The following is a 12,772-nucleotide window of genomic DNA, read 5'->3' as shown; positions in this document are numbered from 1 at the left end:
AGCAGAAGAGGAGTTTGTATGTTATGTTTGTAATTATGCATTTTTTACGTAACACCCTGAGCATGGTTTGAAATATGGAAAGGCAGCATCCAAATAAAATTATGTATGCATGTATGTACCATACTTTTCTGTCTATAAGATGCCCCCTTGTATAAGGAACACCCCCCCCCCAATTTTGGGGCACTAAATTTTAAGAAAATGAAGGGAGATGGCCAAACGTTGTTGAGCCTCTCCCCCCATGCAGCTGCGGGCAGAAAACACTCCCTAGATCGTTTCCCATGTGCAGCAGCAGCGGGTGAATTTGCGCTCCCTCCAGCCATCCGGTTTGCAGGAACGCAACCTCCCCCGATGCCGCCGCACACGGGAAACGATCCAGGGAGTGCTTCCCATGCGCAGCGGCATCAGGTGAATTTGCATTCCAAAGAGCTGGCTGGCGGCGTGCAGCTTCTCCCCACCACGCAGCTGCGGGCAGGAAACACCCCCCAGGTTGCCCCCTGCGGCATTGGGGGAAGCCACACTCCCGCCAATCAAATGGCTGGCACCGCGCCACTCCCCGCCATGCCACCATCTGTGTATTGGATGACCCCAGTTTTTTGACATGATTTTTGAGTCAAAAAACCTCGTCCAATACACGGAAAAACACGGTATGTATGTATGTATGTAATCTGCCAGCCTTTTCCCATGTGCGACTGGCCACCGAGTCTACAAGGAGGACATGAAAGCAACAACTCTGTCATAGCTTGTTCCCAGAGGCCGACATTCCCAGGTAGACTACTTCTGCTAATGGAGGCTCTAGTTAACAATCAAGTGTGGATATACCTGCTTCGTGAATTTGTCTAACCTTGTTTTAAAAAGCCCTATTTTCCCTGTGCAAATGCTGATGAAAGAGTTGTATTGCATCCACTGTCCATTTCAAAAAACAGGTGGCTCTAACAGCCTTGTGGAAACGGTAGTCAGCATCCTCAGCAGCCAGGCGCTATCCCAGCAAGACCCATCAGCCCTGCCATGGGGCCCACCAATATGCCCAGTCCCTTGGCTATGGAGGTTTCTGTTGCAAGTAGCCGTTAAGCTGCCCACTATTTTTATGTTCCCACAATGCCTCAGACTGCCAAACAGTGTCGTTCCAGAGCTGGGTAGAAAGATTGGAGCAGCTGGCAGTTTCGCAGGACCATATGCTGCCATAGCCAAGGAAGCAAGCAGCGAGGCAAGCTAAGGGGTGGAACACACCACAGGGCACTTTGCAAATGGGCGCCCTATAATCCAAAGGCAGTCCCAAGGCAAACAGAGCACGAATAAACCCTGATAAGGGCATAATTAACCTGGTCACTCTTCACAGAGGACCAATGACATGGCCTCTATCATTAGGGGAGCTGCTCTGCTGCTCTATGTAGCTACCTATGTCCTTGTCTCCTTTCAGGGCCAGTTTAAAATGCCTTTTGTTTTTCCAGCTCAGCCATTTTATGGTATTTCAAGGCTCCTGTCTTTTACTATCCAGGTTTCAAGGGGTAGAGAGGTCGTCTGGATTTTTATTTCTGCTCCTGCAACACTCTGGCATCAATGGAAGTTATTTCAGGAAGTACTTTATGCTTCAACATTTATTTTACAAGCAGCACCTGAGGGGTGAGCATAAAACACCCCAGTATACACCAAGATGTACCTTCCATTGCTGGCCCTGCACAGCAGCAGCATAAGGCTAGTTTGGGACAACACTGTCCTTATTCCCCAGAAAACTGCACAGCATCACCTTCAGCCCATCTAACCAGAGACACTTTAGGATTTTCTCTCTTCTCTCCTCTCCCCCCTCCCCACTCCAAATGTGTACTAACTCCTGGCCTACTGTGAGAGCTGGTGTGGTGTAGTGGTTAGGAGTGGTAGACTTGTAATCTGGTGAACTGGGTTCACTTCCCTGCTCCTCCACCTGCAGCTGCTGGGTGACCTTGGGCTAGTCTGAAGTTTGTTGAAGAGTGTTTGTTGTGGGGGAGGAAGGGAAAGGAGATTGTTAGCTGCTTTGAGACTCCTTAGGGTACTGATAAAGCGGGATATCAAATCCAAACTCTTCTACTTCTACTACTACTACTGCTGCTTAATAAATGCCAGAGATTCAGCTGTGCTGTCACTGTACTTGGAGGCAGCATACTAATTACCTGTGTGGGAAGCAGTGGTGCTGCCTCCATGCGCTAAGTTTAGAGTTCTGCTTTCACATAATCTCAGGCTTTTCAAACCGGAACACTCAACTCCCTTCTGTCACCACACTGGCAGTTGGGGAGCAGAAAGGGAGATGAGGAACAGAGAGAAGGAACCCAGCTAACGAGGCTGCAGAAGCTTAGTTAAGCCTCTGGCTTCTGGCTACCTTGGGAAGCAAAGCACAGCAAAGTTCCAGTTTTCTAGCACATATTTCTAAGCTCTATGTTTATAACAGGCACAGACTGAATAGCAGCTGCCAACGGGGTGTGTGTGTGTGTGTTCCTTTGCAGGCAACGTTAACAAAGGAAGGAAGAAAAGCATCAAGAGAGCACTTAAGAATTAGTTCCTGATTCTTTCCTTCCAAGTTGAATCTCCCGACACCCTGCCCAAGTGGCCTCTGGGGACTGGAACCCTTGGTGGTACCAGCGCTTGCTGATCAGAGCCCAACATCTGGAGGTCCAAAGGATCCCGAGCCATGGTTGAACATTATGCAAGAACTGGGCCCATTCATCCGTGGGCTCTCACCACTTTTAGTGTGCGCTTGGTTTGTGTCATCTGCTTCAGTTGTGAGGGGTGCAGAATTTTAATTACAACCACACTATAATGGATGCACCAAGCCCAACCTTTATGTGGTGTACTCTCAAATTGAAGGAGAACAAGGCTGCTAACCAGTGGCTTATGTTCCACCTCCACTGCCGAAGACAGAACGCCTCTGCATGCCAGTTGCTTGGAATCACAAGAGGGGAGAGCTGCTGTGGGTTGTGGGCTTCCCAGAGGCATCTAGCTAGCAACTAAGAAAAGAGAATACTGGACTGGGTTTGATCCAGGCTTTTCCTGCATTCTTTTTGCTGAAACAGAATTCCTGAACTCCACTCATACATTCTAAAATATGCAACACAAGGGACCTCTTAAAAACCTGGGACCTCTTAAAAACTAAAGTGCATTTAGGTCAACTTCCCCCAACCTTGGTGCCCGCCAAACGTTGTTGAGCTACAACTCCCATTATCCCTGACCACTTGCCATGCTGTTCGGGGGCTCGCAACAGTTGTAGTTCTGAACACCTGGAGCAATGTGGCTAGTGAAAGCTGATGCTGTCTGTGTTAAGTACAGTGGTGCCCTGCAAGACGAATGCCTCGCAAGACGGAAAACCCGCAAGACGAAAGGGTTTTCCGTCTGCAGAGGCGCTTCGCAAGATGAATTTCCCTATGGGCTTGCTTCGCAAGACGAAAATTGACGAAAATTTTCGGGGGGTTTTCCGCTCCAAAACCCCTTTTTCTGAAGCGCTAAGCTGCTAAAAGCCTTTTAGCAGCAAAACCGCTAATCCCTTAAGCCATAAAAAGCAGTTTTTAGCCCTTAAACTGCCAATAGCGCTAATAGCGCTAATCCGCTAATGGGCTTGCTTCGCAAGACGAAAAAACCGCAAGACGAAAAGACTCGCAGAACGGATTCTTTTCGTCTTGCGAGGCACCACTGTACTCGTGCGTCTGCTCTGCACTCTTACTTAACAACATAAAAAGTTCCTTGACAGATGAGACATGGGTCTACCTGGTCTAGCCTTCTGTCCAAAATTTATAGTCACTAGCAGGGGCTAAGTGGCTCTTGGGAAACTAGCCAGTAGTGGATTGCAGCCTACTGTCCCAGCTGTATTTTAAAAACTTCTCTCTCTTTCTCTTTTAAATCCTGGGTGATCTTTGGTTATGCTGCCGAAGGACCAAAATATGTGGCAAATTGGGCAGGGCAGCGGGGCTAAAACCTGCCCCCTAGCCTGTTGTCCACACTTTGATAACCTAAGTACCAGCAGTGGTGTGTCTCTGGAGTAGGGTGGGTGGGTTGCAAGTGCCACCCACCAATTCAGATCCTCATTCAAAAAGCCACCTGTGCCTCTGGGACACATTGTGCAGAATGAGATTCCAGTCACCACCCCAAAAATCAAACCCATAAATTCACTGTTTATATCCTTCTTGTTTAACAAAGAAATTGAAAAGCACCATGGGGTGCTGCCTATTTAGAAAAACACCATGCTTCCCTGGCTCTTGGATGAGAATGCAGAGCGCGACCCAGAACAATTTGCTGTGCTTTTATCACTTTGAGATCCAATCTCCCCGGAGCAAAAGCTTTTGAGCAAAGTCCTGCAGGTGAAGATAAACTCTGGAGGGGGGAAAATGGTCCCCCATCTCCATTTTCCACCGTCTACCTAGGCACTGCAGATCTGACGTCTTTAGAATGAGATGACCCTGGCTGCTCTCTGCTAAGATCAGGGACGCTGCTCACATCTGACAAACATTTACACAAAGAGACGCACCTTCGGTACCGGCTGCACGACTTTGGTTGGCGACCTGTCAGGGAGAAGAAAAGAAACACACCCAGAGACAAGCTTAGATAAGATGGGGGGGGGGGATTTAAACACCTTTTAACAGAGTTTAAAAATTAACTAGCAGGTTTCTCCCCATTCTCTGGGGTGATATTTTTATAAGTTTCTCCTTCAAGGAAAGCGATCACCCTGATAGCGGGAACCTCAGGTTTGGCGGTAGAAAACCCTCTCTTTCACCCATGGGACCCTCCCCCAGGTCCACCCTTCACCACCACAGCTTCACACCCTCCTTGAATCCCCCCCCCCCCGCCGATTGAAACATATATTGAACTCTTGACAAGGCTTGCCTGCAAAGAAAGGCAAGAGGGAGGGGTAGGGTGTGCTTAGAAACCAGACTACTGGACAAAGGCAACACTTTGGGGGACCACAGATTTCTGTAGCTTAAGAAAATGGGAGCAAAAGGAGGCCCACAGAGGAAGAGGGGTGCATGGAGGAGACAGGGGGATCCCAGGGAGGATGAGGTGGCCATTGTGCTCATGCCCTCTCATCCAGCCCTCCTTTGTCTCCCACAACACAAACTATTTCAGGTTTTCCTTTGTGGCAGCAAGAGTGAAAAAATGCTATTTTTAGTGAGGCACAGCAGCTATTCTCAGAGGCCTGCTCAAACTGAATGGTTCTATGCTCCATGCTGAGGGCGTGGTCAGAGAAGCAGGTGTCCAGAGCCCCTGCTCAGAAATGGGCCATGATAATCTAATACGCAGACTTTAGCCAGCACACACGGGCTCAAGTGGCATAGTGCTGTTGCATTCAGGCTGGCAGGGCTTCTCTTGAGGAATCATATAAAGCTAACTGACCTATACCTCCTGGGATAATGCACAGGTTGTAACAGTTATGGTCTGGATTTTGCACTCCTCCAAATGTCTGCAAAAATGTTTTCAGTATGAGGTGAAGCGAGAGGTGCCCAGTGTTTTCCAGTCTTTCTCTGCACCAAAGGTAACAGTCCAAGCAGCTAGAGCCCTGCTGCTGCCACCAATCACCACAGATGCTCGAAACTGGGCCACAAATTCCTTGGGGGGGGGGGTGATGAGAAATGCCTGTCTACTGCCCCTTCCAGGAATACAGTATTGGGGAGGGAAAGGATGGCTGCCCCCTTGGTCCCATCTTTCCCTCTTCTTGTACCACAGGAAGGGATGTGATGTCATCATGTTGCATCACCAGTAGGGGCACACCTGTGTGAACCCACACCTGTGTAGCAGGAGGTTTCTAGCCACTTGGATCAATTATTCCCTTTGGGCGAGGGGTGCAAGAGACTGGGAAACTTCAAAGGCAGCCCTTGGAATGCCTTGCAACCACGGTATGCTGCATACATACATTTCTCCATTTTGGTGTGGGGTTGTTGTTTTTAATCTCAAATAGAAACAGAAGTGGGACGAGACAGAGTGATGAATGAACATGTGCATGAGTGACTTGGATGGGAAAGAAGACTCATCTGCTCCTCTCTCATTTCAGACAGAGCCTCGCGCATCACCCTTTCCTTTTCTTAAGCTGCAGGTGATGCCAAGGGTCGGATCTGGGGACTTATGCATGCAAAGCCTGGGCTCTACCACAGAGCTAAGGCCCTTCCCTGGACAAACATCGAGGGCAGCAGTCACCGCCCATGCCAGATATGCCAAATCCCTTGCAGCTCCTTCTTTTTCTGCAGCCAGCCATACTTTCCTCCCTCCCTCAGTTCTGGGGGGACTTGGGGATTAGTGGGAACACACAATTTGACAATTCTTGGTAAGTTCACAGTCCTGAAGCTGCAGCAAGGCACTCAAACCTTGCACAGGGTCAGTGGTCCTGGCTGTCAAAGGCCACTTCTGCAATTACATTGGCCTCCACCAGATTCACATCTGAAACTCTGGAACCATGTCTTCCCTTAGGAATCTGTGGTTTGGGTGAAGGGGATGGGCAGGGGAACCTGTTTGATAAGAAGGGTTATGTTCTCATGTTCTAAGTTTTGAAAGACCAACTCCCTTCTCTATGTGTGTGTGTGTGTGTGCGCGCGTGCGTGCGTGCGTAAATGCACACACGTGTCACTTCTGACGTGACATGTTCCTATGCTGTGTATGTTTGGAAAACATGAGGCAGGAAGCTCACTGGAAAACAGCTAAGAGAACCTTTAGAACCCACTCCCCATCTCTCCTGCTGCAAGCTCCTTTTCAACAGGAATCCAACAGCAGAAGATCCAGCCTTCGCTGATCTAGCACCCTCCAGACTACAACTGCCACTGCTGGGAGGGGCTGATGGGCACTGCAGTCCAAAACCTCTGGAGGGGACGCGGGTTGGTGAAGGCTGCTCTAAAGCATTTGGAGATGGGCACTAACGGAAATAGAATACTGGGCAAGGTGGATGATGCAGAGTGACTGTTCTTCAGAATGATCCCCTAAGAAAGTTTCACTTTCTTGTCTTCCCCATGGTTGTGCTGAGTGAGACTGATGGGGAGTTGAAGGCTCCAAACATCTGGGGGGCACTAGGTTGAGGAAGGCTGCATCAGGGTCATTTCTTGAAAGCGTTCCCCCCATCCACCTCTATGTTGCTGCTTCTCTGTCTAAATACAGGAAGCAGACTCTCTGCCTAATTTATAGCAGTATCACTGAAGTATGTTGGAAGTGCAGTTAGGAGACAGGCAGCTTTATTCCCAGCTGGTGGACTTACATTAGAAGGCTGGAGGGAGGGGGAAAGTCCTGGTTATAGATCTTGTGCACAATTAAGAAATACACTGAAACTTAGAGAGGCTTTTCCAACATATTTGCAATCTAAGGACAGGCTATTAACATATTTGGAGGCAACAAGCTTCAAAGGAAAAAGGCGTAGTTATTGTGTAGCAGCAAAAATGTTAATTTGCAAAAAGATATTGAAAATATTTATATTTAAAAAAACAGTTTATCAAATTTATGGGACCTGGCTATCATGAATAGAATCGCGTGTGCATGTGAAGATGGGCAAGCAATACATTTGGAGAGGAACAGAAAATCATATCATACAATTTTCTTCAAAGAGGAGGTGGTGTACATGCCTCTCCTGCTTTCTTATTTAATCCCCACAACAAGCTTGTGAGGTGGGCTAGTAACTGAGAGGCAGTGCCTGGCCCAAGGCCACCCAGTGAGTTCCGTGCCAGAGTGGGGGTTTGAACTTTGGTCTCCCAGCTCCTAGCCAGACACTCTAACCACGACACCGATACTGTATTAAGGGCAACCCTTACATTTGGCAAGAAATTATCTTTGTCAAAGTGCTTTGTCAAAGGTGTTTAAAATCTTACATAATGTATCTCTGTCTAAAACACAGATTTAAGACAACAAAACACACACTCGGCACCCTCAGTGAGACTGCTATGGGGCAGATGTTCCTGAGCAGTCCTAGGAACCGGCAGGTTGACTTGAACAGCAGATGGCTGCATTTGAGGGCCTGAAGGAACTGCTCACTCACCACAAAAACCTTGTAATAAGAGGGTTCGACTATGCAGCACCACAAAGCCAGCAGTTGAAGGGAAGAAGAAATAGGGGGGGGGGGTCCCTAAAGAGCTTTGGGGCAGCAATTTTGTTTACCGCACTCCAATACTGCAGCTAAAATTAGCAGAGATTCCAGTTCTGAACAGCAAGGTGGATGTGAAAGATGAGAATCTTTAAAAAAGCTGATGGTTTCCTGCAGATCTTGCTGGACTGCAGTCTCTCCCATCATCTTGACCACTTGACCATGCTGGCTGGGGCTGATGGCAGCTGGAGTCCAACAACATCTGGAGGGAATCAAGTTCAAGCCATTTTCAAATATCTCAAGGGCTGTCACGCGGAGGATGGAGCAAGCCTGTTTTCTCCTGCTCCAGAGGGCTGGACTCGAACCAAGTTAAAAGGAAGGAGATTCTGACTGAGTATCAGGAAGACCTTTCTGTCAGTAAGAGTTGTTGAACAATGGAAAGGTGATGGACTCTTAGTGGACTCTCCTAGCCTCTAAGCATTTGGCATGTCTGATCTAGTTGAGATTCCTGCATTGCCTTCCAACTCTGCAATTCTATGATTCTATGTTAATTGAGAAGGTGGAAGTAAAACAACCATCACACAGAACTGAAACTGAAAACTGGCTTTGGACAGGGGCTGTCACAAAGCTGAGCAGACCAGGGAGCTCCTGCCACCACCTCCTCAAGCTGGCCTGAGAATATTATGCACTATTTATTCTAATATTCATCTATTTATTATTATATTTTAAATGGTGGTAATTGGCTGAATAATAATAATTTTTATTTATACCCCATCCTCCCTGGGCTCAGGGCAGATAACACCAATAAAATTACCATAAAACATAATGGGGGGGGTCAATTTATTAAAATATGGGTTAAAATACAATTTAAAATGCAGCCTCATTTTAATAATAGCCCATAGATCAAAACCATAAGGGGAGGGAAACATAAGGGTCAGACTGAGTCCAAACCAAAGGCCAGGCAGAACAGCTCTGTCTTGCAGGCCCTGTGGAAAGATGTCAAGTGCCGCAGGGTCCTGGTCTCTTGTGACAGAGCGTTCCACCAAGTCGGGGCCAGTGCTGAAAAGGCCCTGGCCCTAGTTGAGACCAATCTAATCACCTTGTGGCTTGGGACCTCCAAAGTGTTGTTATTTGTGGGCATTAAGGTCCTCCGTGGGGCAGACCAGGAGAGGCAGTCCCGTAGGTACGAGGGTCCTAGGTAGAAGAGGTAGCTAATGTGTTGCCCTCCAGATGTTGGACTCCAATTCCCATAGGGAGTTCAGAGGAAGGGCCACAGTTCAGTGGTAGAGCACCTGCTTGGCATGCAGAAGGTTGTGGGTTCAATCCCCAGCATCTCCAAGTAGGGTTGGGAGAGTTGCCCTGCCTGAAACCCTGGAGAGCTGCTGAGAGTCAACAATGCTGAGCTAGATGCCCCAATGGTCCGGCTCAGCAGAAGGTAGCTTTCTGTGTTCCCACCAGTCCCAGCTAGCATGGATGACAGGAACACCTGGAGGGAATCACATTGGCTACACCAAAGACAGAGAAAGAAAGGAAGGAAGGAAGGAGTCTGCGTCTGCTCCACACATACAGTAGAATAGACCTCTTCAGAATGCAGGTACACATAATCACATTTTTGAATTCTCTCTTATGTAAAACACTCTCGGCAAGTAGAAAACACATCAGGAAACAGGGTGAGCTAGAACCTCTCTCTCCCTGATGCGTTCTCTCCCCGCCCCACCGCCATGCATACAGTGGGTGAGCATTCAAAAACTGTGCCTCTCCACCTGCAGGGTGAAGTAGTGCTGATCACCTATTGTTGCACTCTAGAGCAGACCTCACTCACTGCCATTCTTCCTTCTCCATCTTCTGTTGTCAAAGGTACAGTTTGCAACCAGCATCACTGATTCCACCAAGATCAGCAAACGTTTTGAGGTCAAAATGGGAAGGCACCACCAGGAGCTACATCTCCTGTTTGCATAAACGGAGCAAAAGCTAAGGAGTCTAAGGAGAGCGCCCCAATCGGGGCCAACAAGCAATCCAAAGGCCACCCTCACAACCCCCTCAAATGCACAAACACTTCCCAAGGCTGCCTCAGCTGAGAGAGAAAGAGAAAGCAAAAAGAGGGGGAGAGAGAGATGGCCTAAGCTGGGGAGGCATGACTGGGTGTGCTCACGGGGTGGCCTCTTCTCAGGCTTATGGCCCAGGTGTGGGAAAGCTTTGGCCCTCCAGTTGTTGCTGAACTACAACTCCCACCCATTGGCTGATGGGAGCTGTAGTTCAGCAACCTCTTGAAAGCCAAAGATCCCACTGGTTGTTTGCAAGCCAGCAAGGTGGTCAGACAGGATTCAGGAAGGAACAGCTCTGAAGCGATCTGGCAAGCAGAAGCAGAGAGAATGCTTGCACGAGGGAAAGACAGAGCACAGGGAGGCTGTGGAGACACCCCTCTCCCTTGCCACAAAGGCCTGAACATTCTACATAGAAGTAGGGCTCCTTTCACCCATCTTTAACTTATTTTTAAATTTTACAAATCATGCTTTAAGCAATGACCACATGCAACAGCCCAGCAAACACTAAATAGTGTTCTTAGCAGCACAGCACATGGGTAAATGTTCAAGCAACTGATTTGTCTGGCAGACAGATTTTGCACCCCCCCCCAAAATGCTCAGAAGAAAGCACTCAGATCATCCAAAGAACAATATTTTTTATTACGCAAGTGAATTGCAAAGGCTTATCATCCATAGCTACCTTGCTCTCTGACCATGTCCCCCTTTACTTAATCTAATTTTATCTGGAGCACAAGTTGAGAACATTTAAAAAGAGTACTTTGAAAAAAATGTGTGGAATGGAACACAGTATTATATGGGACAGGGGGAGGGCGGGTGTGGGGGATTCCCTGGTCCTGAATGGGGTAACTGTGCCCCTGAAGGACCAGGTGTGCAGCCTGGGAGTCATTTTGGACTCACAGCTGTCCATGGAGGCGCAGGTTAATTCTGTGTTCAGGGCGGCTGTCTACCAGCTCCATCTGGTACATAGGCTAAGACCCTACCTGCCTGTAGATTGTCTCGCCAGAGTGGTGCATGCTCTAGTTATCTCTTGCTTGGACTACAGCAATGCACTCTATGTGGGGCTACCTTTGAAGGTGACCCGGAAACTGCAATTAATCCAGAATGTGGCAGCTAGACTGGTGACTGGGAGTGGCCGCCGGGACCACACAGCACCAGTCCTGAGAGATTTGCATTGGCTCCCAGTACGTTTCCAAGCACAAATCAAAGTGTTGGTGCTGACCTTTAAAACCCTAAACAGCCTCGGTCCTGTATACCTGAAGGAGCGTCTCCAACTCCATCGTTCTGCCCGGACACTGAGGTCCAGCACCAAGGGCCTTCTGGTGGTTCCCTCCCTGAGAGAAGCCAAGTTACAGGGAACCAGGCAAACGGCCTTATCGGTAGTGGCAGCCATCCTGTGGAACAGCCTCCCTTCAGATGTCAAGGAAATAAGCAGCTATCCTATCTTTAAAAGACATCTGAAGGCAGCCCTGTTTAGGGAAGTTTTTAATATTTAATGCTGTGCTGTTTTTAACACTCGATTGGGAGCTGCCCAGAGTAGCTGGGGAAACTCAGCCAGATGGGCGGGCTATAAATAAATTATTACTGTTGTTGTTGTTGTTGTTGTTGTTGTTGTTGTTGTTGTTATACATTGCAACGCACGCCCCCCCCATCTTAATTTCAAGGTAAATTGACAAATAAAGATTTTGCAATACCGCATGGGTAAACTACTTAGAGATTATTGTTAGGGTGAGCAACATTATAAAATACGTAACAATTTAATCAGACAGTGCCTCTCTAGCCAGTACGTGGCAGCCCCGGGGCCTTGTTAGAGACAGTGACCACCTTTCAGCAACTGAGGCTGACGCACCACATACATACACACACAAACACAGAGGCACTCTCCAGACTTAGATACAAAGCTAGACAGCAAACTTTTGATCAGAAGCCTTGTTTGATGTCTGGAATGTTACACATAATAGCCAAATTAAAACTGCCTCTGACGTTTGTAGTGCACAGCAAACCTCGACAGGGGGTGGAATAGGAGTTGCTTAAATAGCTGGTTCTTTGCAGAGTGCTTTTTGGAACTAAAAGAATTAAGGGAAAGGGGACTCATCCTTGGAAGGCTGGGAAAAGAGAGAGACAAAATGCAAGTCCCCCAAAGTGGACAGCTTGCTTTGCTAAAGACCCCACACTCAGTGGTGCACTGCTATTGAGGCTGAAGAGCCAAACGTGCTCCTAAGAGTGTAAGAGGAGCCCTGATGGATGCCCCATCTAGTCCAGCCTCCTGTTCTCACAGTGGCTGACCATGACAGCAAGTCTCCCTTCCTGTGGGAGTGGAGGCATACTCACTGATCCAGCCTCATGCTCCATGAATTTGTCCAATCCTCTTTTAAAGCCATCCAGGTTGGTGGCCCTCACTGCCTTCTGTGAGACTTCCATGGCTGAACTATGTGCTGCATGAATAAGTCATTTTTTAAAAAAATCTGTCCTGAATCTTCCAACTTTCTACCTCACTGGATGTCCACGAATTCCAGTGCTATGGGAGAGGGAGGAAAAAAATTCTTTATCCATTCTCTCCATGCCATGCATAATTCTGTAAGCTTCTATCATGTCACCTCCTACTCACCTTCTCTCTAAACTAAAAACTCCTTAAATGCTGCAACCTTTCCTTTGCAGAAGACTTCCTGGTTCACGGCCCTCAATGCTGCAGCAGCCCATAGGCTGCTGGCTAGAAATAGAG

General features: G+C 48.0%; 1 protein-coding gene across 2 annotated transcripts in view; it reads right to left on the bottom strand.

Annotated features, from left to right (window-relative positions):
* The window catches only part of WDR44 (WD repeat domain 44), a 42,337-nt gene that overhangs the window by 24,248 nt on the left and 5,317 nt on the right, over positions 1 to 12,772 (bottom strand). Inside the window, exon 2 of one of the 2 annotated variants that reach the window (XM_083422580.1) lies at positions 4,487 to 4,520. The exons of the other annotated variant lie outside the window; for it this stretch is intronic. Coding sequence (XP_083278706.1) covers positions 4,487 to 4,520 — 34 coding nt within the window. The remainder of the gene's footprint in view (positions 1 to 4,486; positions 4,521 to 12,772) is intronic. 2 annotated transcript variants of the gene reach the window in all.

This window comes from Podarcis tiliguerta, assembly GCF_965153285.1.
Source record: "Podarcis tiliguerta genome assembly, chromosome: Z".
Classification (NCBI taxonomy): Eukaryota; Metazoa; Chordata; class Lepidosauria; order Squamata; family Lacertidae; genus Podarcis; species Podarcis tiliguerta.
This window is presented reverse-complemented; position numbering and strand designations above follow the sequence as displayed.